The sequence below is a fragment of the Equus przewalskii genome, chromosome 2 (assembly GCF_037783145.1).
Source record: "Equus przewalskii isolate Varuska chromosome 2, EquPr2, whole genome shotgun sequence".
Classification (NCBI taxonomy): Eukaryota; Metazoa; Chordata; class Mammalia; order Perissodactyla; family Equidae; genus Equus; species Equus przewalskii.
Window position 1 is genome coordinate 90,925,550 of NC_091832.1, and position 27,273 is coordinate 90,952,822.

At 35.6% G+C, this 27,273-nt stretch overlaps 1 protein-coding gene and 1 long non-coding RNA gene across 4 annotated transcripts in view; one reads left to right on the top strand and one right to left on the bottom strand.

Moving 5' to 3' along the window:
• MGAT4D (MGAT4 family member D) overlaps positions 1-27,273 on the top strand; it is a 64,376-nt gene that overhangs the window by 26,817 nt on the left and 10,286 nt on the right. The window contains exons 5-11 of one of the 3 annotated variants that reach the window (XM_070609051.1): positions 2,712-2,758; positions 10,695-10,808; positions 12,483-12,558; positions 13,844-13,958; positions 15,456-15,586; positions 18,876-18,983; positions 20,251-20,419. In XM_070609051.1, coding sequence (XP_070465152.1) covers positions 2,712-2,758; positions 10,695-10,808; positions 12,483-12,558; positions 13,844-13,958; positions 15,456-15,586; positions 18,876-18,983; positions 20,251-20,265 — 606 coding nt within the window. In that variant the 3' untranslated portion in view covers positions 20,266-20,419. The remainder of the gene's footprint in view (positions 1-2,711; positions 2,759-10,694; positions 10,809-12,482; positions 12,559-13,843; positions 13,959-15,455; positions 15,587-18,875; positions 18,984-20,250; positions 20,420-27,273) is intronic. The other 2 variants (XM_070609052.1, XM_070609053.1) reach the window with 2 other exon arrangements.
• Positions 18,831-23,927, bottom strand: LOC139081809 (uncharacterized). Its single transcript, XR_011537159.1, has 2 exons — positions 23,747-23,927; positions 18,831-18,960 (listed from the first exon to the last, which is right to left on the bottom strand). It is a non-coding gene; the product is annotated as an uncharacterized lncRNA (long non-coding RNA).

The window sequence follows — 27,273 nt, forward strand, 5'->3', positions numbered from 1 at the left end:
TACCACTAATTGAAGGACCCCTTTCCACATCTGTAGGATAGTGGACAATTTCTATACACATTATTTATAGCCTGTATTACACTTCTGTAAAGTAGGTATTACCATCTGACTTTACAGATGAAGAAACTGGAGCTTAAATAAAGTTAGTAACTTGTGGAGTAACTCATAGAGCATCTTCAAATCTAGGTCTCTCTGATGGCCCCAAAGTTTTCAATCCTGCCTCTAATGCCATGTAGAACCATAAAGAACTGTTTAAATATTAACACCATAAGATCTTTTGAAGGGGAATTTGGCAACATGTATCAGATTTAAAATGTGTATATCCTTTGTTCCAGAAATCTCAATTCTGGGAAGTTATCCTAAGGAGATAAACAGGCAAGAATTTCAAAATAATAAAAATATGACAGTATAGTCATGCAGTAGTTGGGAAGAGACTCTAGGTCTAGATTGCCAATGGTCAAATGCCAGCTTCTCAGGCTAGCCGGGTGGTGTAGCAGTTAAGTTCACGCACTCCAATTTGGAGGCCTGGGGTTCGCCAGTTTGGATCCTGGGCACAGACCTACGTGCTGCTTATCAAGCCATGCTGTGGCAGGCATCCCACATATAAAATAGAGAAAGATGGGCACAGATGTTAGCTCAGGGCCAATCTTATTCAGCAAAAAGAGGAGGATTGGAGGCAGATGTTAGCTCAGGACCAATCTTCCTCAAAAAGAGAAAAAAGGTCACAAATGCCAGCTTCTCTACTGTCTTGCTTGTGAACTTGAACAAGTTACTTTGCTCCTGTATGCTTCACTTCTCTTATCTGTAAAATAGTGATAATCATATTACCCACGTCATAGGGTTGTTTTGGAAATTAAACTAGCTAATATATTTAAAGTATTTAAAATGATGGGTGGCACATGGTAAGTGTTCAATAAGTAATTCTTTCAAGGATTTTCAGTGCTCTGTTGCTTTATAAAAGCATGATATTGGAAACAACCAAAATATCTATCAACAAGAGGCTGATTAAATACTTATGTCTATGTTGCAACCATTGAGGGGAGAATGAATATCTATAGTCACTGACGTAAAATGATGTCCACATCATATTATTGAGTGAAAAAAGTTGTAAAGCATCTTGTTTAACGTAATATTATCTTTGTAAAATGTGCTAGAAAGAGAAGGGAGGAAGGAAGGAGGAAGAAAGATATAAAGACAGATGAAATGTATAAAGAGAAAAACAGAATGAGCAATCATGGTCTCCAAAATATAAATAATGGTTATCTCTGGATGTTGGGAGTTAGAAGGATCTTTGTTGTCCTTTCTTTATTCTTTTCTCTATTGTTTGAATTTCCTGTAATAAACTTATCTTTGAATGCAGAAAAAAACTCCAACAAAACAAGCAGTTGAAGAACTAATAGGAAAATATAAATGAAAGGTTAAACAATCATTCTCTCCAAGTTAATTTCTTAATATTGGAAGCATATACAAGGTCTCCAAAACGTTTTGTCACATTTCCTCTGTTACATGTTACAATCTTTATTTCTTTGCTGTTGACACAATGCACATGTGCCCAAAATGTTTAGACCAATAATAAAATATTGGGGGACAAATTTTAAAATGGAATATAAAATGCTAAAGAAGTGTAACTTTAGTACTATATTTAAAATATCATATGTTTCAGTGGGTAACAAATAGCTGTGATTCAACTTTTTTTAAATAATTTTTTTTTTTTTTTGAGGAAGATTAGCCCTCAGCTAACATCCAGCACCAATCCTCCTCTTTTTGCTGAGGAGGATTGGCCCTGAGCTAACATCTGTGCCCATCTTCCTCTACTTTATATGTGGGATGGCTGCCACAGCATGGCTTGATAAGTGCTGTGTACGTCCACACCTGAGATCTGAACCAGCAAAGCCCGGTCCACCGAAGCGGAACGTGTGAACTTAACCGCTGTACTACTGCGCTGGCCGCTAGGCATGATTCAACTTATGGCTATCTTAAGAACCTTATGTACTAGTTATCTGCATCATGACTGGTATTTTTAAACTAACTACATTCATTCAGAATTGCCTTTCAGAGTACTCAGATTTGATCCTAGAACTATCATTGTTGAAAATATTTCCAGAATTTTACCTTGGGAGTGCTGGTGGGCCCTGAAGCTACATCTTGTAAATGTCATCAGTTATGTTAAAAAAAATGATCTGAGAGAATAAACCCCCAAAAGCTAATTTGCAAATGAGTCTGTCATCTAATCCAGCATAGTGTTCGATGAAGAGTAGGTACACAAAGTTTGTTGATGGAAGAAAATTTGGTAATCAAGCTGAGTAATACTGTCTGGAAAAATGTGATGTAATTTTGAAGTAAGCTTATTGTCGTATAATACTCATAAAATGAAGGCATTTTCAAAAAGAGCAGTACTTTGAAATAAGCCATCCCAAATTTTAGGACAAAACTGTTTTAGGTACATAAGTTTTTGTATACTAATTTTTAAGTGTAAATAACGTGTAGTGATATTTCATATTGTGACAAAGGGAGAATGAAATATTTTTGATGTTCAAGTCAGATCTTTTAGACACATGGATATTTTAAATTCTTTTATAGAAAGTGAAAACAGTAGAAATGATTAGGACATGATGACATTCCACACATAAACTAGAGTTACATGTAGTAAACATGTATTAGTAAAATAGGAGGCATGCTTGGTTTCAGTGAAATATTTTTCTCATTCTTAGAGTAATGAAGATTATGTAAAATCTGTTGTTGACATGATTACAAAAAAGTAAGTACTGTTCAATAAATTTAAAAATAGCCCTTCTTTCATTTTTCTATCCTATTTTTTATATCAATTATATAATTTCATTAGTGATCAATTCTTCTTAATGAGTGTAGCTGTGCAGAAAGAACCTGTAGTTCTGTCTAAGCTGTGATGAAGTATAGCTTGTAATTTTCCCCAATTTTGTAGGTTATCTACCTATTAAAATCCATATTTTTCATGTTATTATTGTTACACTATCTATTCCCCCATGAAATTCATTGCCTCTGAGAGAAGCCTACTTGATTATTTTTAAAACATTCTTGTGTTCCTTACTGTATGAAGTTACTTTCACTGCTGCTGCTTATAATCTCCTGCTGTATGCAGCCCAGGATATGCAGGCACATACAGACGAACCAATGTGAAGTTATTTATCAAGCAAGTTGCTCTGGAATGGAGTCAGCTTTCCAGATCGTTATGTTCAAGTGGGCGATACAACTGGTAAAAAAAAAACAAATCACAGCAAGGAAGCCAGTGTTATCGTAGGAGTATGAGTAAGGCACTATGAGAACACAGAGAGGGGGAAGTATTTCACTCTATCTGTAGGTATCAAGAAGGACTTTGTGGAGAAGGTAAGAATTAAGCTGAGTCTAAAGGTGTAAGCAGACATTCTTCAGGCAGACAAAAGGAGAAAGGGAATGCCTGGCAAACAGAATTGCTTGAGAAGGCAGAAAAGCCCCAAAGGGAGCATGCTAGATTTTTGGAAATATAAGTATATTCGGGAACATGGTTGGTTGGGAGTAGGGAGGAAGGATTGGTGGGAGCTGAGGCAGGCCATGATGAGATCATGAAGAGCCTTAGGTATCGTGCAGAAGAATAGGTGCTTTATGCTACAGACTGGGGTTGCAAACATGCTCTTCAAGCCTAATCTGGCTAACAGATATGCTTGGTTTCGCCAGCAAAGTGTTGCATTTTGTTTTGTCTTTTCCTCAACCAAAAGCTCAAGTGGATGAGGCAACATTATTCTGGTCAAAAGAATTCCAGCTGATAACTGTAGAATTAATAGAATTAGAAAATCACCGTTTTGAGACATAACTGATTCAGGCATGTCATTAAGTGACAGGTGGGTGGGGAACTTTACAAGGAGGGTGTAGCAGTTAGCATCCAAACGGGAGAGCTCTTGGTAGTTCAGAAAGCAGAAATAGAGGGAATTCAATACAAAGAATAGGTCGAAAAATTTTACAAAGGCTGAGAGAACAAAAGGTAGAAGAAGAGACGGGAGAAGCATACAGGGAGATGGGGCTACACCCCGAGATCTGACACTGGGCTGCACCTGCTGCTGCCCTGTTGTAAATGCTGCGACAGCGGGGTCTAGTGGTGCCGCCTCCGTCAGAGCTGCAACCTCCACCAACTCTGCTGCTCCTGCCAGTGCTGACATCACTGCTGCTGCTGCTGCTGGAGACTTCACCTAAAACCGAAAGTGGCAAGAATGTCCTCCTCTTCTACGGCCTTCCAATCTCTTGTTACTTACTGCCTCCGACAGGCAGAACCTACCGGGAAGCTGGCTAGCACAGGTGCCTGGGACTGTGGTGTGCAGACCTCCAGCCCTACGATGCATGGCAGAGCAGAGGGCGAGAGTGTGGGCCGAGATCAGACGGGCATCAGCAGGAAGGGACCAAGTTCCCCGACCTGAACCTCTGATCAAGCTCCGTATCACTGGAAGCCAGTCAGGCATTTTGTCCCTCCTGTTTTGATGCAAATGAAATACAGAATGAAATAACTATAGGGAGTTATTGCCCACCACCCTCCAAAAAACAAAACAAGCTTGAATCTCATCAAGCCTCTAGAAGTAAATTCCAGTTTAGAGTATTCATAGTGAATGGAGGAAGCAATCTGGAGCAAACCACCAGGACGTGGGACAGTCTACAGGACAACTTTTCTATAAAACAGTTCTTTAAACAAGACAGTTGCATTAAAAAAAGGAAAAAAAGAAATAAAAACTAAAGTGACTGGTCTAGCTAATAAGTTTTAAAAAGATATTAGAAATACTCAATTATAATGAGAAGAGTTTTTGTGGATACTCCTTTGAACATCACCCCCACCCCCATTAGATACTACTGGGGACATTTGATAATGAACTGAGTATTATGTGATATTGAATAATTATTCTTGGTTTTGTAAGGTGTAATAATGGCTTGTGGTTATGTAAATGTCCTTTTTTGATTTTCACACTGAAGAATTTAAGGGTGAAATGTGATATCAAGGATTTTTTTTTCTTTTTTTAAAGATTGGCACCTGAGCTAACTGTTGCCAATTTTTTTTTCCTGCTTTATCTCCCCAAATCTCTGCAGTACGTAGTTGTATATCTTGGTTGTACATCCTTCTAGTTGTGTCATGTGGAACGCTGCCTCAACGTAGCCTGACGAGCGGAACCATGTCCGTGGCCAGGATCCTAACCGGTGAAACCCTGGGCCGCGGCAGCGGAGCACGTGGACTTAACCACTCGGCCACGGGGCCGGCCCCTAGGATTTGTTTTAAAATACTTCAGCAAAAAATAGTGGGCTGTATAGATGAAACAAGCGTCGTAAAAGTTAATGGCGGTTGAAATCAGGTGATTTGGGATTCACTATATTTCTACTTTTGTGTGTGTTTCATAATTTTCATACTACAAATTTAAAGAATCAAATCAGACTATTCTCAACAAGCTTAACTGATGGGGAGAAAAGTTAAAACACAGTAGCTTGAGGGAAAGTTGTGTTTGGGGAGGTTTTGAGTTGGAGCAACTTGAGTGTTTTGTATGTCCTCCAGTGGAGAAGAAGGAGCTGATGGAGCGAGGTCTGTGGGGGATTGGATGCAGGATACACACGGAAGGAGATTTAGGCAGGACTAAGCTAAGACTAAAGGAAAAAGAGATAAGAACAAGTGAAAGACTGGAAGAAAATAATTAGTTTGGGGAGAGAGGGTGACATGAAAGAGTCCTCTCCATAAAGGTTCCTCTCTTCTCTGTGAAGGAGATAAGATCATGTGTTGAGAATGAGCGATTTGTTGGTGGTAAATGAATTTGAGAGCAGTAGTGAAGGCTCGAAGTTGGTGATGTGTGCAAAGGGAGATGGAGTGGCACAAGATGAAATAAAATACCATATATGTCTAGTTTTCACCAAAAAAGTTTCCCCAGAAAAAAAGTTGCCTTATACTTGAATCCTTAAAATGTTCTCCTGTCAGGATATGCTCTCAGGTGCTTTATTCTCAATAATAAACCACTGTTTGGAGAAGACGCATTAGCCTGAAATGACTTATGTCTCTGCTAGTTTGGTATCCTTATAAGGGATTCTTGACAGGATCAGTTAAAAAGAAGGCAAAAGTTTACAAACAATTGCTGGGGATATGACCACATAATTGCAAGACTTTTGAAGATGACTTTAAAAAGAATTATGGTATGTGGTTATTTGTGGAGATCACAAATGAAAATATTACTTATGTTTTGCTATAAAATGTTCAGAGACAATGCCACTGGTTTCAGAAATTGCTGTATTTTAGTTAGACCTGAAGGTCAAATGTACCTGAGAACTATGTCAGATGATTCAGAAAGTGATTCTAGTGAGAATAAGGGTATTGACATTAACAATGCAGGATAAAGAGGTGGAATAAAAGATGTAAAAACATAAAACTCCTAGAAGAAAATATAGGCGGTACACTCTTTGGCATCGATCTTTGAAAGATCTTTCAAATACCACGTCTACTCGGGCAAGAGAAACAAAAGAAAAACATAAACAAATGGGACTTCATGCGACTAAAGAGCTTCTGCAAGTCAAAGGAAACCAGGAGCAAAACAAAAGACAACCCACAAACTTGGAGAAAATATTTGCAAACCATATATCCAACAAGGGTTAATCTCCAAAATACATAAAGAACTCACACAACTCAACAACAGCAAGACAAACAACCCAATCAAAAAATGGGCAGAGGATATGAACAGATATTTTTCCAAAGAAGATATTTCAGGTGGCCAGTAGGTACATGAAAAGATGTTCAACATCACTAACCATCAGGGAAATGCAAATCAAAACTACATTGAGATATCATTTTACACCCATTAGAATGGCTAGAATCACTTAAGACAAAAAATAACAGATGTTGGAGAGGATGTTGAGAAAAGGGAACCCTCATATATTGCTGATGGGAATGCACACTGGTGCAGCCACTGTGGAAAACAGTATGGAGAGTTCTCAAAAAATTAAGAATCAAAATACCATACAACCCAGCTATTCCACTGCTTGGGTGGAATACTTGGGTATTTATCTGAAGAACTTGAAATCAACAATTCAAAGAGCACACTTATGCACCCATATGTTCATTGCAGTACTATTCACAATAGCCAAGACGTGGAAGCAACCCAAGTGACCATAAACTGATGAATGGATAAAGAAGATGTGGTATATATATATACAATGGAATACTACTCAGCCACAAAAAAGGAGAAAATCATCCCATTTGCAACAACACGGATGGAACTTGAGGGTATTATGTTAAGTGAGATGAGCCAGACAGAGAAGACAAACACTGTATGATTTCACTCATATGTGGAAGATAAAGACGTGGACAAAGAGAACAGATTAATGGTTACTTAGGGAAAGGGGATTAAGGAGTAGGCATAAGGGGTAAAGAGGCACATATATGTGGTGACTGACAAATAATAATGTACAACTGAAATTTCACATCATTATAAACTATTATGACCTCAATAAAAAATTTTTCAAAAATTGGAATAAAGTTATTTTTGTGAGAATAAAATAAAACTATAATTTAAAAATAGCACATTATAGAATATGAGGTTAGAAATATGTGGTTGTATCTAAGTTAATGTAGACACATAGCTTTTCATTTACATACCCAAACTTATATGTTTAGCTCAAAATCCCTTCTCTAGGTCTTCTCATTGGGGATAATGAGGGATTGCTCTATATTTTATCAACCCTAAATTTGAGACTATATAGCAATTTTTAGAGGATGCAACTAAGGTTATATACAACCTTATATGAAACTGTATATAACTATGTACTTTATACAAAACTATAGAGCTGTAAAGTTTCCACTCTTATATGACAATAAGCCAAAATCATTCATCTATAATGGCAACAACCTATATTATTTTCTCCAGTTATTGGCAACTAGCAATTCTACTATCATTATCTCAAGGTCTTTTAATCATATCCATAACCTAACAAGCTAGAAAAATTTTAAAGAGTCCTAGAAAGGTGTCACCATACAGCATTCCAAGGGTCTTGCTTAAGAGGAATTGCATAAAACTGTGCTTGGAATCTTTCTCTCCATCAGTAAGGGGAGATTATTCTATTAATGTAGAAATTACTTGTAACTTGACTTTTGTTGCTTTTGGACTTTGGGTAAAATTGTCTAGAGGACAATATTTACTTATTAACCTCTGTAATACAAACCTTTTGATGATTGCGTATACAGCAACTTGATGTCATTTTCACTTGCCTCTGTTATTCTAAATTGCTGTACACAGTCCTAAGGCTTATAGTCATGCAATTTCATTTTAAAAAAATGCAGACATTATGTTACTAAATTTTTACCCCAAAGCAGACAATAAGTATTCCCCATTCTTTTCTTCCATACCAGCATTTTCTATTCCCTAAGGAACGTATTAGAATTAATTTTCAAAAATCTTTCCGTTTGATATACCATGAAATCAGAGGGCAGCCAGTAAGGCTTTCACCCCCTACATTCCCCCATTTACGCTCCCACCAAAGTAAATAAATAACATAGAGCCTGGGAAGAATTCAAGTGTGTCTTTTGAACAGTTCTTTCCCTGCCAGGTATGTATTGCTATTCCAGTTTTATAGATCAGGAAATTGAAGGTCAGAGAAAGTAAATAACTCACTCCAAATTTGAAGGCAAAGGAAGCAAAATTGGTACATTCACTTTTCTGGTTCAAAACACTGCATTCTTTCTAGCACATGACACTACTCCTACCCCATGATCAGGATACATCCCTATTATTAAACATCTCCAAACCATTTAAAAAGCAAGTGAAAGGAATACAATTGTCCACATTCCAATGACTCATAGCTAAAAAAGCATGTGCTTTCTTTTCTTCTGTGTGTGTGTGTGCTTACACATACTCAGGCAATCCTTGATTTGCACGATAATATGGGGACATAAAAATGATTGTGCAGGTTGAAACCATGCAAAAGGCGATATTCACAATCAATGGGAAAAATTACAATTGTTCCATGACCTTTAAACATTTGCGAAAACATTAAATATTCTCTAACTGTTGACTATTAATGTTTAGAAAAATGAAAAATATAGTAAAGCTAATATTCGTTTAGTAAACTGTCATATAAAACATAAGAATTATTGAGAATAAAGTATTTTATTTCCTCTAGAAAATTTATCAAGAGTATAGTTTACAGTATTTGCCTTCTTCTTGTCATGCAGCTTAAATACGGAGCGAATATCTTTTTTATGCCTTTGCAAATTGTCGTACTCCTCTCTGAGTCTGGATCAGCCTCCTACATTTTATTATTTGAATTTTCAATGCTGTGAAATATCTCTGAGAATTCCTTTAATGTGAAGTGTTTTGCCAGCATCACATCCAATGGGACATCCTTTCCACCACAGCCACTTTCCTCATTTATGTCAGATAGGTTCACTTCACCAAGTGCCTCTGCCTGCGTACCTAGAGTCTCTCTGAATAGCAGCAGTGTCAGCCTTCCCAGGCTCAGCTCTCTTGGAATCTTATTCCAAATTCACCTTCAGTGTGATTACTTTCTGTGCTTTCATCTGTTGGCCACTTCCCTCTTTTGATTATTCATTTTAATTCTGTGTCATGTGGGCTTTTTTGTCACGGGGAGACAAGGAAGCAACACAACTACGTGTTTTGCTGCCTGCAAGTGAACTGAATAACAGATGCACAGTGACCAGTCACCAACAGACTTCGAAAGAAGTGGCAAGATGGTGATGTGCATTTGTTATTTATGTAGTGATCTGTGAACTAAAGAGCCAGCAGCGAAGTTTGTACTTTCTGCAACTATTCACGGTTAATATACCATGGTGAGTGGGAGACTGGTATTATTTAACTAAAATGTGGTAACTGAAATTCACACATATGGAAATGGTCCAAAGTGAAGACTGCCTATTTTGCACATAATTGAGATCATTCATATAAACTCTGTCCTTCTTGTTCACCTAATAGTAGAAAATAAACATTTCCTTGAGACTTTAACATTATAACAAATAACGTAATGCCTAAATTTAAATCTCACTTAAGGTCATATTATATCTCTCTCAAGGAAAACCATTTAAAATGCTCTATCTGGTCTCCCATCCTTTGCCTTGATGATACGAGATTTATATTACAGTGTTTTGAGCAATATTTTATTCATGTTAATGATGTCCTTGTTGGTCTATAAATATTAACTTCTAAAAATAAAGATTCTAAAAAGCACATATAGTCCTCCAGTGAGCTGTGGACAAGAGTCACATTTAGTCCTTGCTTGCTGTGGCAGTCTAGTTTCAGGAGCCACATTGCTATTCAGTAGGAGTCTTGTTAAACTCAAAATTGCATGCTTAAAAAAACCATCTAATGTTCTTGCTCTTTTGCATTTACTGTATTATTCTAATCATTAGTTTCATTATCTTGGATCTATTAGAGTACATATCTGATTGTAAACTTAAAAAAATTTAAAGTATCTATAATTTGTATGAGAGGAAATAAATTTTATATATTTTAATTTTTTGATATGTCTGTCACTAATTTACAAAAGAAATACTTTGGCTAAAAAATATTAGTTTCATGATGTTGATGTCATGTATCAACGTGAAATAATTGAAATAAAAATTTTAGGTGGACATGCATAAGGAAATTCTTTTTAAGTATTTATGTTGTTTTGGTAAACCAAATATTCACTTACAAGCGTCCATTTACTTTTACTTATAGATTCAGAAAGCAAGTGAAGTCTGGGTCCTTAGAGGTCATTTCAATACCTGCCTATTTTTATCCAACCATGTTACATGACAAGGAATCAACTGAGGACTCAGAAAAATTAGAGCGGTATGACCTTTTAGAAAATAGTATCCTTAAATAACTAACTTTACCTGATGAAATGTTGGAATCAGCATCTAATAGATCCTCTTTCAAACACAGCCACCTCCTGTTGGCTTCCAAGAGCTGACTATGTGCATCACTTCCCAACTCTGTGTTCAGTGACATCCAACGGGAAGTGTGAAATCGGGAGCATTTACACCATGGCAATGGGCAAAAGCTATAAATCAGGCTTCACCACCACCACCTCCCGACACCCGCCCTGCAGGGAAACAGCTGTTAAACATTTACCACCAGCACACCACTGATTATCTATATCCATATTTACAAACAATAATTAGCAAAGGCCTAATGCAGGAAAAAAGAAGCCCAGGGTTATGAATTATTATACGTAGATTTGAGTCCCAGCTTTTTTGTTTCCTGATCATCCTAGGCAGGTAATTGAGCCTTTTTTTCTTAGCTTTGTCAGCGATCCAGTGTGTATCATAAAATCTACATTACATTTTTGGCAAAGTCATTATGAGAACAAAATGATAGTATTTATAAAAGAATTTTGAAAAATTAAAAGCTCCATGCGTGTACAAAGGATTATTATTCTTTGGTATAAATGTGGTAGATATTATAAGAAATGTAATAATTTGGCTCCTCAGAACTTAATAGAGCGAAAGACATGTCAGAATTCAGAAAAAAGTCTTATTCCAGGAAACTTATTAGCTCTGTTTTGTTTTAAAATAATAATAGTATTTCAGAATCTGGAAATCTTTTAAGGGTTTTGTTTTGCTTTTAATTAATGACCCGCATTATATCCAGTTTTCAGAGTCATAAAGCTAGAAGTCATTCTAGATCTTTGTTTTTCCTTCTGCCCTTTATGTGTCTATCCTTTTTTTAATCTCTCTGCACATCATCTCTCATCTCCATCCCTCTGCCTTAGACTTAGTTCAGGCCATTCCAGATCATAGCCTAGCCTAGCTTCTCTATTCCATAGCCAGAAGAATCCTTTTTCATATAAGATCAAGTCCAAAGTTTCCTGTGTGTCATGAAAGATCCTTCGTGATCTGGTCTCTGGCAACCTCACCACCACCAGCTTCATTTCCATCGACTCTCTCTGCTCTAAATCTAAGGTGGCATGTTCTTTCACACGTTTTGTACCCTTGCAATGCTGTTCCTCTGCACTGAATGCCCCACCTCCTTCTCCTCCACCCTGCCACCTTACTGTAAGTCATCATTGTCAATATCTTTATATGGCACTCATCTCATTGTGTTAATCTTATTATTTTTCTACATTTTCATACCGGATTACAAGATCCAGAAGGGCAAGAACTACGTTGTATATTGCTAGTATCTAGTTTAGTATTAAATTATAATAAAGTTTCTTTATACTTTCATCTGAACAAGACCTAAGATCAGAAAGGATATTCACTTTATTATGTAGATCAAGATTTAACTGAACCAAAACATAAAATAAATGGATTATGCTTATCCTAGTTTAGCAACGGCAGACACTGTCCACTGAGCAAAGATGGGAAAATTTTTAGTATAACGTATTCAACTTCTCTTAATGTAAATAGTACTTTATTTTAGCAAAGTATAAAACAAAATTTGTTTCTAATTACTGAAGTGTGCTTATAAATAAAAATTAAATAATAATGACAAATATTAAATGATTTTATTACTCATCTTTAGTTGGAAAACCAAACAAGTATTGGATTTTTGTTTTTTGATGCTGTATGCCCAGCCCAAGGCCATGTATTATTTACAGGTAAGACCTTGTTTTATATCTATATATATAATTTAAAGTAGAAGTATTAGGTTCTCCCTCCCTCCTTTGATTCCTTCCTTCCTTCACTTTACTTTATACTCAGAAAATAGAAAATATGCATTATATTAAAATGCCAAAAGCAAGCTTAAAGTTGATTATATATGAGTCTTCTTGCTGGGTTCACTATTAACAGAGGAAATTATAGCTACCTGAAGCAAACTGAAAAAAAAATTCTCAAATTAGAAAAAAATAGAAATGGTACTGCCTACATTTCTCCACCCACAGTTTATTAAATTAAACAAGCACTTATTGTATGTCAGTGTCTATGCTTATCACTGCTACTCTACATTGCCTCACATTTTGTAAGTAACAGTTCCGTGCTGCCTTACCGTATTTGTGAAATAAATCAGTATATATAGTTTTTACTCCCTAAATTCCTGCGTATTGTTTAATAATGTTATGTTTCCCAACGCTAAGTATACACCTCACCACAGGAGACACGAGACAACGTACAGTTGTGAGAAGGGTTTGCAGAATATCATTGGAGAATAGCTAGAGTTATAAAAAGGCCTGAAGCAAGGTCTTCTCTTATACTGGAAGAAAGAAAAAAAATCTCTTTTCATTCCTAGTTAGTGGCAATGTATTAGCAACATGAGATCCAGCCAATGTACTCTTCCTGATTTGAAGCAACACAATTCTATTTTGTGTTCTGGTACTGTGCCTGAGGACTTCCACATTTTTCCTAATCACTTAGGTGGCCCTCTTAGTCTATAGATTATGCATAATGTATATTAAATTATGAAAGAAAATTCTAGTTTCCCTCCCTGCCCTTCTTATAGAGAAGTATTTTTAGGCTTACTAGCACAATGATTCTAACGAGCTAGTTGTGGATGAGAGTAATAATTCCCTTTGCCATCTCTTTGCCAACTACAGTATCTGGCAATAGAACATGGCACCTATCATCCACACATAATGCCTTAAAATAGAAACTAAAGTCTTTGTGAGGATGAAAATGGATGCAGATAAATAGACTCTTCAAAGAGGATTTAGATTGAATGTTACGTATTAGTATTTAGGAGAGAAAGAGATCATCTCTGGTCTCAGAGTCAGAAAACGAAAATTGACCAACAGTAAATATTATCAGTGAATTGAACTAAAAATAAAATTATTAACTCATAAAAACATTTTTTCAGTGTATTCTTTTGAAAGTATTTTCAATTTCCAAGCTAATATCTTATTCAATGGAAGAATCAAAAGTTCTAATGCCTTTTTGGTTTTGTTCCAGCTAGAAGATGATATCATAGCTAAGAAGAGCTACTTTACAACAATCACAGATTTCGTACATAATATCACTTCAAATAACTGGTTTTCTATTGAGTTTTCAGTTCTTGGATTCATCGGTAAGCAATGGATCTAATTTGTGGGGTCAAGATTTTAGCACACAGTAAACTTAAAATTTCTCAAGAACTTATCAAAAAGTTTGTTCCTAAATGGAAAGGAATGGCGTGATTTCTATAAAGATACTATTACATTAGTAGTAAAATCAGATTCAAGGATCTGAATTTCAGAAGATGTCTTTTTAAACCAAATGTTTTTTCTGGATGGTAATATAAATAAACAGATTGACATCTATACTGTATGTTATAAAAACATATGATGGCTACCACTTGTTAAATGCTCGCTCTGAGTCTGGCATAAATGTTAACTCAGTGACTTAGACGCACTTCTCTCTATTTTACATAGAAAAACACTGAAACTCAAAGAATTAAAGTTGTAGAGAGAGGACTTTTAGCTTAGGACTGTTGTATTCTGAAGTCCCTGCGATTTCCAGCGTGCCAATGCTGACATACTTAAAAAAATCTGAAAATATGTGTATTATCCTCACTATAGAAAAGTTCCTAAAATTCTGTGCATGATGTGCTTTTTTCTGTTGTTTTACACTTCTTCTGTAGACTTTCCTTTTCTTTGCTTCCATTCTTTCCTGCGTTCTTCCTGTCCTTTTTTCTTTTATTTGACCCTTGAGGCAGCAAGTTGAATTACCATACTCACTTGATGTTTGTTTCATGCAGAACCTTCTCTTATTTTATTCCGCTGTTTTATGTGCAATCCCATAGATTTTCACTCTAATATGTTTGAAATATACATATATACATGTAAAATATTTGGTGTTTATCATGTTTATATCTGTTTAAAATTTACATAAATGGTGATATGAAAAACCTATTCCTGTTCCTTACATTTTTGTCCTCAAAACTAGATTTTAAAACTGTCAACATGTTGCTTTATGTTCATTTGGTTCATTGTTTTTTACGACTTAGAAGCGCTACTTGATTTCCCGAGAGTATTCACTGTTCTAAACCTGCTTCACACTTTTTCTCCCCAGAAGCGGTAATCCTCAATTCTTTTTTTGTGTTTTTTAAAGATTGGCACCTGAGCTAACAACTGTTGCCAATCTATTTTTTTTCTTTCTGCTTTTTCTCCCCAAATCCCCCCAGTACATAGTTGTATATTTTAGCTGTGGGTCCTTTTAGTTGTGGCACGTGGGACACCGCCTCAATGTGGCCTGATGAGTGGTGCCATGTCTGTGCCCAGGATCTGAACCAGCAAAACCCTGGGCCGCCGCAGCAGAGGGTGCGAACTTAACCACTCGGCCACCAGGCCGGCGCCGGTAATCCTTAATTCTTAAGCATATATATTATTTTACTTTATTATTCTCCAACTTCATCAATGTAAACTTTATTTAAATAATTTCTAAGGAATAGGATATATTTAATTTTTAGTAATTTTTTTCTCTCTTCCCCTTTTCATGGAATGAACAATTTCATATAAGGGTCATGTTATGGTATATTGTATAAACACTCAAGAGTTACTTGGATTTCTTTACTTTTTCTGCATAGGAAAGCTATTCAAATCTGCGGACTTAACTGACTTTGTACAGTTTTTTTTAATGTTCTACAAAGATAAACCCATAGACTGGCTTTTGGGGTACATTTTTCAGATAAAGATGTGTCACCCAGGAGAAACAACTGTGAGTATTTCTTTACTTTGTAAATATCAAATATTTTAGGAAAATACTACCTGTCTAATGTAATTACCTAAAATTTGTTTACCTAAACAAATTTGATGAGTGCATCAATTTTTAAACTTCCCATATCTTAAATTTTTACTGACACTTATGCCTACTAAATGAAGTAATGAGGCCACAAATGCAGTGAAAAGTGGAAAGAAAGGGACAAACAGAAAAAAACAATGAAGTGGTAGACATAAATCCAAACATGTCAATATTTACATCAAATATAAATGGCCAAAATATACCAATTGAGATAGTTCATCAGGATGGATTAAAAAAACACTATGCAATTACTTGCTGTTGATACTCAGTTCAGATATAATGAAATAGATGGGGTAAAAGCAAAATGGAAAAAGATATACCATGAAGACATTAGTCAAAGGAAATCTGTAGTGGCTATATTATTATCAAAGTAGACTTCAGAGCAAAAAAAGAAAAAGATTGACCAGGGATCAAGAAAGATACTATACTGATGAAAGGGTCAATTCACCATGAAGATGTAACAATCCTAAAAGTGTATTCATCTAACAACGGAGCCTCAAAATACGTGAAGCAAAAGATGTCAGAACTGAAAAGAGAAATAGATTAGTCTAAAATTATTGTTGGCCTCTTCAACACTTCTCTCTCAGTAAGAAGCAGAACTGGTAGGCAGAAAACCAGCAAGGCAATAAAAGAACTGAACAACACTGTCTACCATCTGGACTGAATTGATATTTTAAAACTATGTCCAGCAACAGTAGAAAACACATTCTTTTAAAATACACGTGGAACATTCACCAAAATAGATATGTCTTGTATCATGAAACAAAGCTTAATGATTTTAAATTGAAATCATAAAAAGCATATTCTCTGACTACAAGGGAGTCAAATTAAAAATGAATAACAGAAGGATAACTGAAAGGTCTACAAACACTTGGAAATTAAACAGCGCACTTCTGAGTAAACCATGAGTGAAAGAGGAGCTCTCAAAGGAAATTAGGAAATACTTTGAACTCAATAAAACTGAAAATACAATTTATCAAAATTTGTGGGATGCAGCTAAAGCACTGCTTAAGTATAAATTTATAGCATGAAATTTTTATGTTAGAAGAGAAGATCTCACAATAATCTCAGCTTCTACCTTGAGAAACTAGAAAAAGAAGAGCAAAATAAACCCAAATCAAGCATAAGGAAGAAAATAATAACTATAAGAACAGAAAACAACAAAATTGAAAATCTAAAAGCAGTAGAGAAAATTGATGAAACCAAAACTGGTTCTTTCAAAAGAGCAATAAAACTGATAAATCTCTAAACGACCAACAAAGAAAACCTGAAGGCATAAATTATCAATATTAGAATAAAAGAGAGAATCTCACGACATATCTATCTATATTTGTGTGTCTATAAATCTAAAAAAAATGTACATTATCTATATGCTGAAAACTTCAAAATGCTGATGAGAAAAATAAACATACCGTGATCATGGATTGGAAGGCTCAACATAGTAAATAAGCAAATGCTCTCTAAATTGATGTATAGATTTAACACAATTCCAATCAAAATCCCAGCAGGATTTTCTTTGTTACATATAGACAAGCTGATTCTAAAATTTTTAAGAAAAGGCAAAGGAACTCAATTAGCTAAAATGATTTTGAAAAAGAAGAATAAAGTCAGAGCCATCACACTACTCAATTTTAAATCTTAGTATAAAGCTGTAGTAATCAAGCCAAGCCTTTATAGGCAAAGGGGTAAATGTATGGACCCATTGAATGGAACAGAGTCCAGAAGGAGGTCTGCAACATATGGCCAGTTGATATTTGATAAAGAAGCATATGCAATTCAAGAGAAAGAATAGTCTTTTCAACAAATGTTTCTTGGATCAGTTGGATATCTATATACATATAAAAAAGAATCTCAACCTAAACATCACACCTGATACAAACATTATTTCAAAATAGATCATCTATCTAAATATAAGACATAAAACTATAAAACTTTTAGAAGAAAATATAGAAAAAACCCTTCTGGACCCAAGATTAGGTGAAGAGTTCTTGGACATGACACTAAAAGCATCATCCATTTTTTTGAATTGATAAATTGGACTTCATCAAAATTAAAACCTTTTCTGCTGCAAAATTTACTGTTAAGAGGGTAAGACGCCACAGACTCGTAAAAAGTATTTGTAAATTCCATGTACAACAAAGACTTGTATTTAGAATATGCATAGAATTCTCAAAACTCAACAAGAGAACAAACAACCAAGTTAAAAAATAGGCACAAGACTTGAACAGACACTACCAAGACTCTATCAAGGTAGTTTCTCCCTTACTGCAATAAGCACTTAACTCAGCTTTGCTTTATCAACAGGTTATTTAGGGCGTGTTTTTGGGAGCCGGCGTTTGACAGTACCATCCCACTGGAGCTTTTACTAATAGCTTAGAAAATATTATCATATTTGCTAAATTTTAACTCCTCAACTAATTTTATCTGACTTAATTTAGTTTCAAATTAAGTTAACTCTGGATTATTTAATTACTTCATAGTTATAAAAACGATCCTTTAATATATTTTCCTACATGTCAGTTGAGTAGAAATGACTTAAATAAGCCTGCTATCTTAAAAATTATGATGTACATAAATTTGAAATGTATTTTTATGAATTTTTTCTATGTATACGATATATAAAATAATTCTCAGATAGTGATAGTAATAATTTTAAATGTTTATTTTTAATAGTGGCATCACAGGTCATCTTTCTTATTTTTATTTTGAAGGAGATTGTCTAAATTCTTTTTTATTAAGTGCAATGCTGGCTGTTTGTTTTAATCATATACTTTTTTCCTGTTTAAGAAGAAATTGGGGAGAGTGTAATTTACCATAGGAATTAATCAATGAACATGGAAAGAAAAAGAATAATATATTTTGAGAGAAATGGACAGACAGGAAAATACTAAAAACTTCATTTATGTTGTTGGAATAAAAAGAAAGGAGAGGACAATTATAGTTGGTACAACAGTAGCGTGATTCTCTAAGACAGATTTCATGAAAATACATGCTTTAACTAAAACCCTTTTGTATCTCAACTCTTTTGTCCTATTACTCTTATGAAGAAAAAGCTAAGAATTAAATGTTTTGTTTACATTTTAAAATATTAATACTAAACTCTGGCAAAAATTAATATAATAAAAAATTCTGCCATCAGTAAGTGCAATAAAAAAGAATATTTAGGTTTTTAACAGAAGTTTATTTTCTCTTACTTTTCCCCCAGGAAAAGTGTATAGAGCGAAATAGGGAAATTCGTATTCGATATAAACCTTCCCTTTTCCAGCATGTGGGTATACAGTCATCGTTCCCTGAAAGAGAACAACATTTAAAAGTAAGATTTTGAAATGTAACTTGAATAGTATACAATGTTTCATGAACTTATAAAATATTATTTAGAAAAAGGGTGATGACAACATGAGAGAGACTATAAATTATGGTTGTTTAAACACAATTCATCTTATGACGGAACTGTATGTTGTGAAAAGCAGTCATCTTTTCAAGACCCAGGTTACCTATCACGGATGGAAAAATCCAACCTGTGTAAACTTCTTTGCCTTACTGCTCCCAGCTGTGCAATTAATAAGACTTAAAAAGTGTTCTGAAAATCATAATTCACTATTTTATTCTAATACTCAAAATTATACAAGAATATTTCAAAAGTAAAATGCCCGTGTTACTGAATTTAAGTGTGTCGACATTCTCCAGATCACTGTTTACCAGATGAAGGAAAATTCAGCATTTGGTTTTCAGTCATTCTTAAATTTTCCGTCATTTTTGGAAACAATGTTATTTGTAATTGACTTAGCGTCTTGGTGTGGGGTAGAAGCAGCAGAGACTTCAGAGTCAAAACACCTAGTTTTTAGTTATGGTGACCCATGTACGTATTGGGCAAACCCTAACACTCCTTTGAGTGTTGTTCATCTATAAATTGAGGAGTTTAAATTAGATGATCCTTAAGATTTCTTCCATCTTTGCAATACTATTGACATCTCTACCCTTCTTAGTTTCTTCACACACAAAGCAAATGATGGCTTTAATCCTTTGTCAGTTGAAATGAGAGAAATGCACATATACATCCTCCCATCACTTGGTCCATTATTTATAACCCGCCCTCTTACCACCCTTTCTCCTCTTGTATTTATTGTACTGCAGGCTTTGAAACAGTGCCTGGCACATAATGTGAACTCGTAAATGTCAGCTATTAGCCATCGTCAAGGAGGCATTCAAGATTAAAAGTGTCTGTTGTTTAAGACAAGTGTCTGGAATAATGAAAATTTAAATATTATGAATCTTTATGCAAAAAGTCACACCGTCAGAATTTGTAAAACATAGCCGCAGATGATGCAGAAAGAAATTGGTCTATACCATTCTATTCGTTAGTGCTATTAGGATAGAATTCTTTTCTTCCATTATATTTTTTTTTGCCATAAAGTATTTTAACCCTACCTTTGTAAATTCATGACAGATTAAGGAGAATGTTCCTCTAAAGACATATTTTGGTGTTATAATCTTAGCTTTTCTCTACCTCATAAAATAGAAATAATGTAATGATATGTCAAATGTGATTATATTTAAATTATTTTTAAATTTTCTAACAGGATATCTATTATTAGGAGTTCCATAATTCTAACACTGTCTTTAAAAATGATTAGAATAATTCTTTGGAAAAAAATATCATAACAAGGATTAGAACATTTCTCAACTTTCTTCATAGTGGATAAGAGACTACATCGTATTTTAAAAAGTTAAAATTTCAATAATAAAGTGGTAAGTATAAAAATTGATATAAATATATAGAAAATTATCAGATATTTGTTCATCTTATTTTATGTCCCTATGTCCTCTGTACGTTTTTAGTTTTTATATATAACTTTCTGATACACTCTCTAAATTCTGTTTTAGAAGTATTTTTCCCCTTATCATATACTGTAGATGTACAGTGAATTTGGAGACAATAGATCTGAGTTTGAAGCCTCATTCTTATCAATAGATGCAACAATATGGATGAACTCTAAAGCATTATGCTACATGAAAAAAGGCAGATGCAAAAGACTACATACTGTATGATTCTGTTTTCATGAAATTCTAGAAAAGGCAGATACTGATATCTCATTATGATTTTAATTTGTGTTTCTTTAATAACCAATGATGTTGAGCATCTTTTCATGTGCTTGTTATATATATTTGTAGATATATAAATATATACAATGAAGTATATATTTTTATGAAATATATTTGTGTGAAATGTCTATTAAGAAATTGGATTGTTTACCTTTTCGTTTTTGATTTGTAATAATTCTGTATGTAGTCTGACCACAAGTTTCAGCTATGGCTTGCCCTTTCATTTTCTTAATGTCGTAGTGTCTTTCAGTGAACAAAAGATTTTAATTTTGGGAGCCAGCCCTCATAGCCTATCAGTTAAAGTTTGGCATTCTCCACTTCAGCGACCCAGGTTAGTTCCTGGGCATGGATTCACACTACTTGTCTGTCAGTAGCCATGCTGTGGTGGTGGCTCACCTAGAAGAACTAAAAGGACTTACAACTAGAGTATATGACTATGTACTGGGCTTTGGGGAGGGGGAAAAAAAAGAGAAAGAAGACTGGAAACAGATGTTAGCTCAGGACAAATCTTTCCCAGCAAAAAAAAAGATTTTAATTTTGATAGAGTTCACTCCACTCAAACCTCTGGTCTCTCAATATAGTTATATAATTTGTTAGCTCAGTATTCAGTGATTTTATAGTTATGAGAATATAAATGCATTTACACTTAAACTACATACTCTTCCTTTATTACATGACTTTTTTTCTTTGCAGTTTTAAATTTGCTTTATTGGTACTTATCACTAATTCAACCTCAAATTTTCTGTGAATTATCTAAATCTGTTTGCGATATATTCAAACATTTTAAAAATCATGAATGAATGTCTATTATTGTCAAATTTTTTTCTGCATTTCTATCATTTCCTAATCTTGAAACACCTCTCCCCTGGGGCCTCCTGTCCAGCTCCAGCAGATCTCTTAGGAACCTCTTGGGGTTCTTCTGTCTCTCTTTTGAGTTGATTCTCTTGTTCTGTGCATCATTCTTGGTTTACCTGTTCGCTTTAGTAAAGCACACTCACCAGTAATTTCTTGAGAAAGACTGTGTGCAAGGTAAATTCTTGGAGAATTAAAATGTCTTCAAATGACTACAGTTTATCAAAGTTATTTGTTAAAGTGGCTGGGCAAAGAATTCTGACTTGGACATAATTTCCCCTCAATTTTTGAAGGCATTCAAGAGTGCAGATGTTGAAAAGTAAAGTCGTTCTAAATCCCATTTCTTTGCATAAGAAAAATTTTCCTGTCTGTAAACCTTTAAAAATTTTCTTGTATTTGGGTTCTACAGTTTCATGATTATGGTATGGGTCTACTTTTATCTATTGTGCTTAATATTTGGTGGTGGGGGGGGGGGTTCCTGAGGAAGATTCGCCCTGAGCTAACATCTGTGCCAATCTTCCTCTATTTTGTATGTAGGTTACCATCACAGCATGGCCACTGATGAGTGGTGTAGGTCCACACCCAGGGACCAAACCTGGGCCACTAAAGTGGAGCATACCAAACTTAACCACTAGGCCATGGGGCTGGCCCTGGTTTGGTGGTTTTTTCAAATCTGAAAACTCATGCTTCGATTCTGGAAAATATTCACACATTATTTTGTTGATGAATTTCCCCCTCTATTTTCTATGCTCTTTTTTTCCCTAATTCATTTTGTTTTATTTTTTATTTTGTATTGAGGTAACGTTGGTCTATTTTCCATACTCTTTTTAAGGAATCCTTTTTGAAATGTTAGCTTTCTTGGATTAATGTTCTTTCTCTCTTACTCTCTTCTTCCTGTTTTCTTTCTATTTGCTTTATTCTCTGGGAATTTTTCTAAATTTTATCTTATATCCTTTTTATTAGTGCTTTTTTTTGTTTGTTGCAGGGGAGGGCTGTTTTCATTGATTGGTTTGTTTGGTTCGTTTTTGTTTGTTTTTGCTCTTCTAGTTTTAATTTTTAAGAATGCATTCTCTTCTCCTAATGTCACTGTCTCTTTTTATAACATTCTGTTCTTATTCTATGATTGAAGTACTTTCACTTAACCTGCTGAAGACTTTAATAGTTTTTAAAAAGATTTTTTAAGAAAGAATTTTTTCTTCCTGCATAATTTCTATTCCCTCCAAGTTGGTTTTTTCATTGGTCTCTTTTTCACCTTAAAGCGTTTCTTCATATACCCCATCATTTTAGGTTGTATGATCAAATGGAGAGAGAAACCTGATTGGAGGCCCTGAGCACATGGCCGGACTCATGAGTTTCACCGTCTGGGGAGGAGAGGCCAGGCTCTTTTTTTCATGAATCCCCTATGTTAGTATCTTTAAGTCTTGCTTAAATTGTTAGAGAATCTGGGAGCCAAAAGGGCAAAGGTAGTTGGGGGTTTCAATGTTCAGTTTGCCAGAATTCACTTATTTGTCGTGTTTTTCATTATTCTCTCTACCCTGGTTTGAGTCTGGATAGCCTCTGTTTTCCTTTTCAGAGAATTACCCTTCAAGAGTGGAGAAAAGACAGTCACCTGGCTTCATAGGGTGAGAGAGGCTATCTAGAGGTTTAACCTTGCAAGCCACCCTCAGAGTTTTGCCGCATCTTCACCTCCATTTCTAGTAGTACTGGGGGCTTTGCCCTGCACATAGCTCCTCTGTTTCCCACTGGCAGCTTGAGATACACCTTTCTCAGAGCTTTTTGTTGCCTTTGTCTTCTCTCCCATTCTATTTATAAGATTATGTATTTTTAAATGGCCTTTAATGCTATTTTAAGTGTGATTTCAAGAAAAAGTAAAAACTTGTTTCTGACTTACCATCTTTATTGGGCAGACTACTAGTTCATTTTGAACTAAAACGTCTATTTTACTTTTCAGCCTATTTGTTCATTTTTTAACTTCAGTAAACAAAATTTTAATTTCCAAGGACTTCCAGTTGATTTTTTTATGTATATAATATCCTATCTCTCTGAGAAGATTAATTCCACTTAAACGTTAGTACATCAGTATAAATGTAATTCATTATCTTAACTTCTTCCTACACTTACTGTCTGTTGTTAATTCTGTATCATTGCCATCCTCCTCTCCATTTTCCTCCTCTTCTCAGGGGAAAAACTGGGAAGTACGCCTCACAGAATGTCTTTCCCCAAAAAGTTCCAAGCTAGATTCTGTCAGTGAGAGATACTCTCAGTAGACATGGAAGACAGCTGAGAAGGCAGCAGTGGTCTCCTGTGGGCAGAAAATTGAGATCACATTGCTGCCAGGCAGCTGAAATCACTGGTGGTTTCCCTTGGCTTCCAGGCTTCTTCTGAAAATAGCCCACTAGTTTGCTGAGGCAGTCGAGAGCATCTGCAATGGCTCCCTTGTGACCCCTACACTTCCAGATTTCCTGAAGGTGGCTCTGTCACCTTTGCTCCCCCAACCTTTCCAACAGTTGAGTGCACCTCTACTTTACCCTGCCTGGGTTAAATCTGTCTCTTGATGCCTCAAGTGGCTTCTGTTTCCTGGACTGAACTCAGTTTTGGTTCTGCTGCTTCCTGTATTTCACGCCCCCATACCCCAACTGAAATTTTGTGTCTTGCTTGTTTTTGAGACTGTCTCTGAATGCTGAATTGTTTTCTGTAGTCTTCCTCCAGTATTTATAGGGGAGGGATGGGTGTTCTACTGCTCATGGTGTGCAGTAGCTTTTCTTCTGAGTAGGGAAGACCTCATTCTTCTTGGGTGTTTCTTTTCTTCTCCACATCAAATACCCACACTCACTACCTCTGCTGGGGAATAGTCATTTCTGATGTCTGCTACTTGACATGAACATAGATATTCCAACTGTGGCTCTGCAGTTAACCCCAAGGCCCCCACCTGTTCCCTATATCCACCACCTCTGAGCGTGGGTCATCCTTAGAGCCGCTCCCATCTTTTTAGTATCTGGCTCCTCTGTGTTTTGGAATTTAAATTCCTTCCCTTCGAATCCAGTCTCACTTACTTTCCACCCAAAACTGCCCTCTGAATGATTTATGTGGATGGAAGTGTGTTCATACAAAATTATCTTTTCATACTTTAACAGTAAAAGAAGCGCATAATATATAATCAAATGTATGCATTGTTTGTACACATACCACTTTCCCATGGAAATGTGGGTGCATTTCCATGAAGATAACCCTGCACTCTATGAGTGTCAGTTAGACTTCCATGATGATGAAGATTTTTTTTCATTTTTTAGTGAGACTGAGATCAGCAAAAGTTTGAAGCAAAGATGAGATATGGTGAGACATATGTGGAGTTTTCAACATTGTAATGTTCCAAGATACCCCAAACGTAGTATAGCTCAAAATATGATCCCCAGCTGCTCTTTGGGAATAAGGCAGCTCAGACATCAAATTTCCTAGGATCCTTCATTTGCTACCCTATCGGTCAAGTGTCTTTCTCTTTTCATAGCTCCTTCCAGAATGTTTCCCTTCTTTCTTGCGAGAAGAAAAAGAACACCATCACCCCATCTCTTTTCCCCTCCCAAGTTAGGAACTTGAAATGCTTTCAGCATCCTTCACTGAAACCACATTTCCCTATCAAAAACAATTTCAGGGAAACAATTAACTATCTTTTTGCTAACACTTTTAGATATTTAAAATTAGATGCTTCCAAACTGATGAAAGGGTTGCAGAATGAATTATCCGGTCCATTTTCCAAACGGTGCATTTCAAAATGGAATAAAATTCAATTGGATAAGATTCTTATCCTTGTTTATATTTATCAGGTAATATACACACATGTGGGTAAAAATTAATAAGAAGAAGAGTTTATAATAAAAGGCAACAATCCCCTGCACTTCCCTAGCCCTATCTGACTCATCAGAGGCAATGACATTTGATCATTTCTTGTTTAAATCTTCTGATAGTTATCTTTATATCTCTAAATAAAATGCTTATGCTGCTATTTTTTTTTTTTACCCCCTTGTGCCTGTGGCAGACATTACTGGTCAATTACAGTTTTTGTTTTTTTTTTTAAAGATTGGCACCTGAGCTAACATCTGTTACCTATCTTTTTCTTTTATTCCTTCTTCTCCCCGAAGCCCCCTAGGACAAGGTTGTATATCCTAGTTGTAGGTCTTTCTGGCTCCGATATGTGGGACACCACCTCAGCATGGCTTGATGAGTGGTGCTAGGTCCACGTCCAGGATCCAAACTGGCAAAACCTTGGGCCATTGAAGCAGAGCCCCGCAAACTTAACCACTCCACCACGGGGCCGGCCTGGTGGCTAATTTTTATTTATCCACATTATTATTATTTTTCCTGCAGGATAGATGAATATTTAGGTCAGATCCTTATTCGTTTTTATTATGTCTTGTCAGTTTGGGCTGCTATAATAAAAATACCACAAACTGGGTGGCTTAAACCACATAAATTTATTTCTCATAGTTCTAGAGGCTGGGAAGTCCAAGATCAGGGTGCCAGCATGGGGGGTTCTGATGAGAGCGCTCTTCCTGGTTTGCAGAAGGCTGTCTTCTGGCTGTATCCTCACACAGCCAGGAAGAGAGAAAGCTCTGGTCTCTTTATCCCCTTATAAAGGCACCAATCCCATTCATGCAGGCTCCACCCTCATGACCCACTTATTTCCCAAAGGCCCCACCTCCAAATATATTAGGGATTTAGGCTTCAACATAGGAATTAGAGAAAAGGGGACACAAATATTCAGTCCATAGCATATTACTATTTTGATTATTTTGCACCTTTTCTGAAAGTCTTAATAATCAAATATTAAATTTACTGAATTGATCTTCTCTATGTCATAGCTTTTATTTTCTGTTTTCCATCACTTGTTTTTCTATGTACTAGATGGGTTCCTTGACTTTCAACTTTTCTATTAAATTTTTATTTTAATTTTGTTCATTTTTTCCTACCATCTACTTTTTTGTGGATACAATTTTTCCCAATGAATCTGAGTATTCGTTAGACCTCTTCATTAAATATTTTTAAAGTTGTCTTCTGTATACTGAATTAGCTGTTGTTTCTGTGGTCAGATCACCCTGTCTGCTTGTTTATTTTTATCTTTCTCTGTCATGTTGCATGCTGTCTCAAATATTTAGTGATTCTTGGTTGTCCGTTGAATTTATTGAGCTTATACAAAATGTTAATATAGATCAATTTTGAATGGTATAATATGGGTAAGTTTTATCCTTCCCCCCTGGTCCCCCGAACTGTACATATCCTCATATTCCTTTATAAAAGTGAAAGGAATGAAGCTTCCTGGGAGTTTTTGGTACATGGGTAGAATTTTTTGGGTTTTAGAGTATACGAGTGACTAGGTTGCGATTGTTTTGTGTTGAAGTTTTTTTGGTTTTTCTTCCTAGTGGTTTGAGGGAAGAGACACCAACATGCCAGAATAGACAGCTTTGTTCTGAGGCACTTGCATACACACTGCTTGCGCTACTTGTATCCCAATGGCTCAAGCACCTTTCGTTTGAGAGGACTGTGTGTGGGGGGGTTGCCTGGGGCATAAAGTGCTGGCCGCTCAGGTGTGGGCTGTGGGTGCTCCTGATCCAGAGTCTTATTTCATTCTCCAGGGTTAGCCCCAGTTTAGCTCG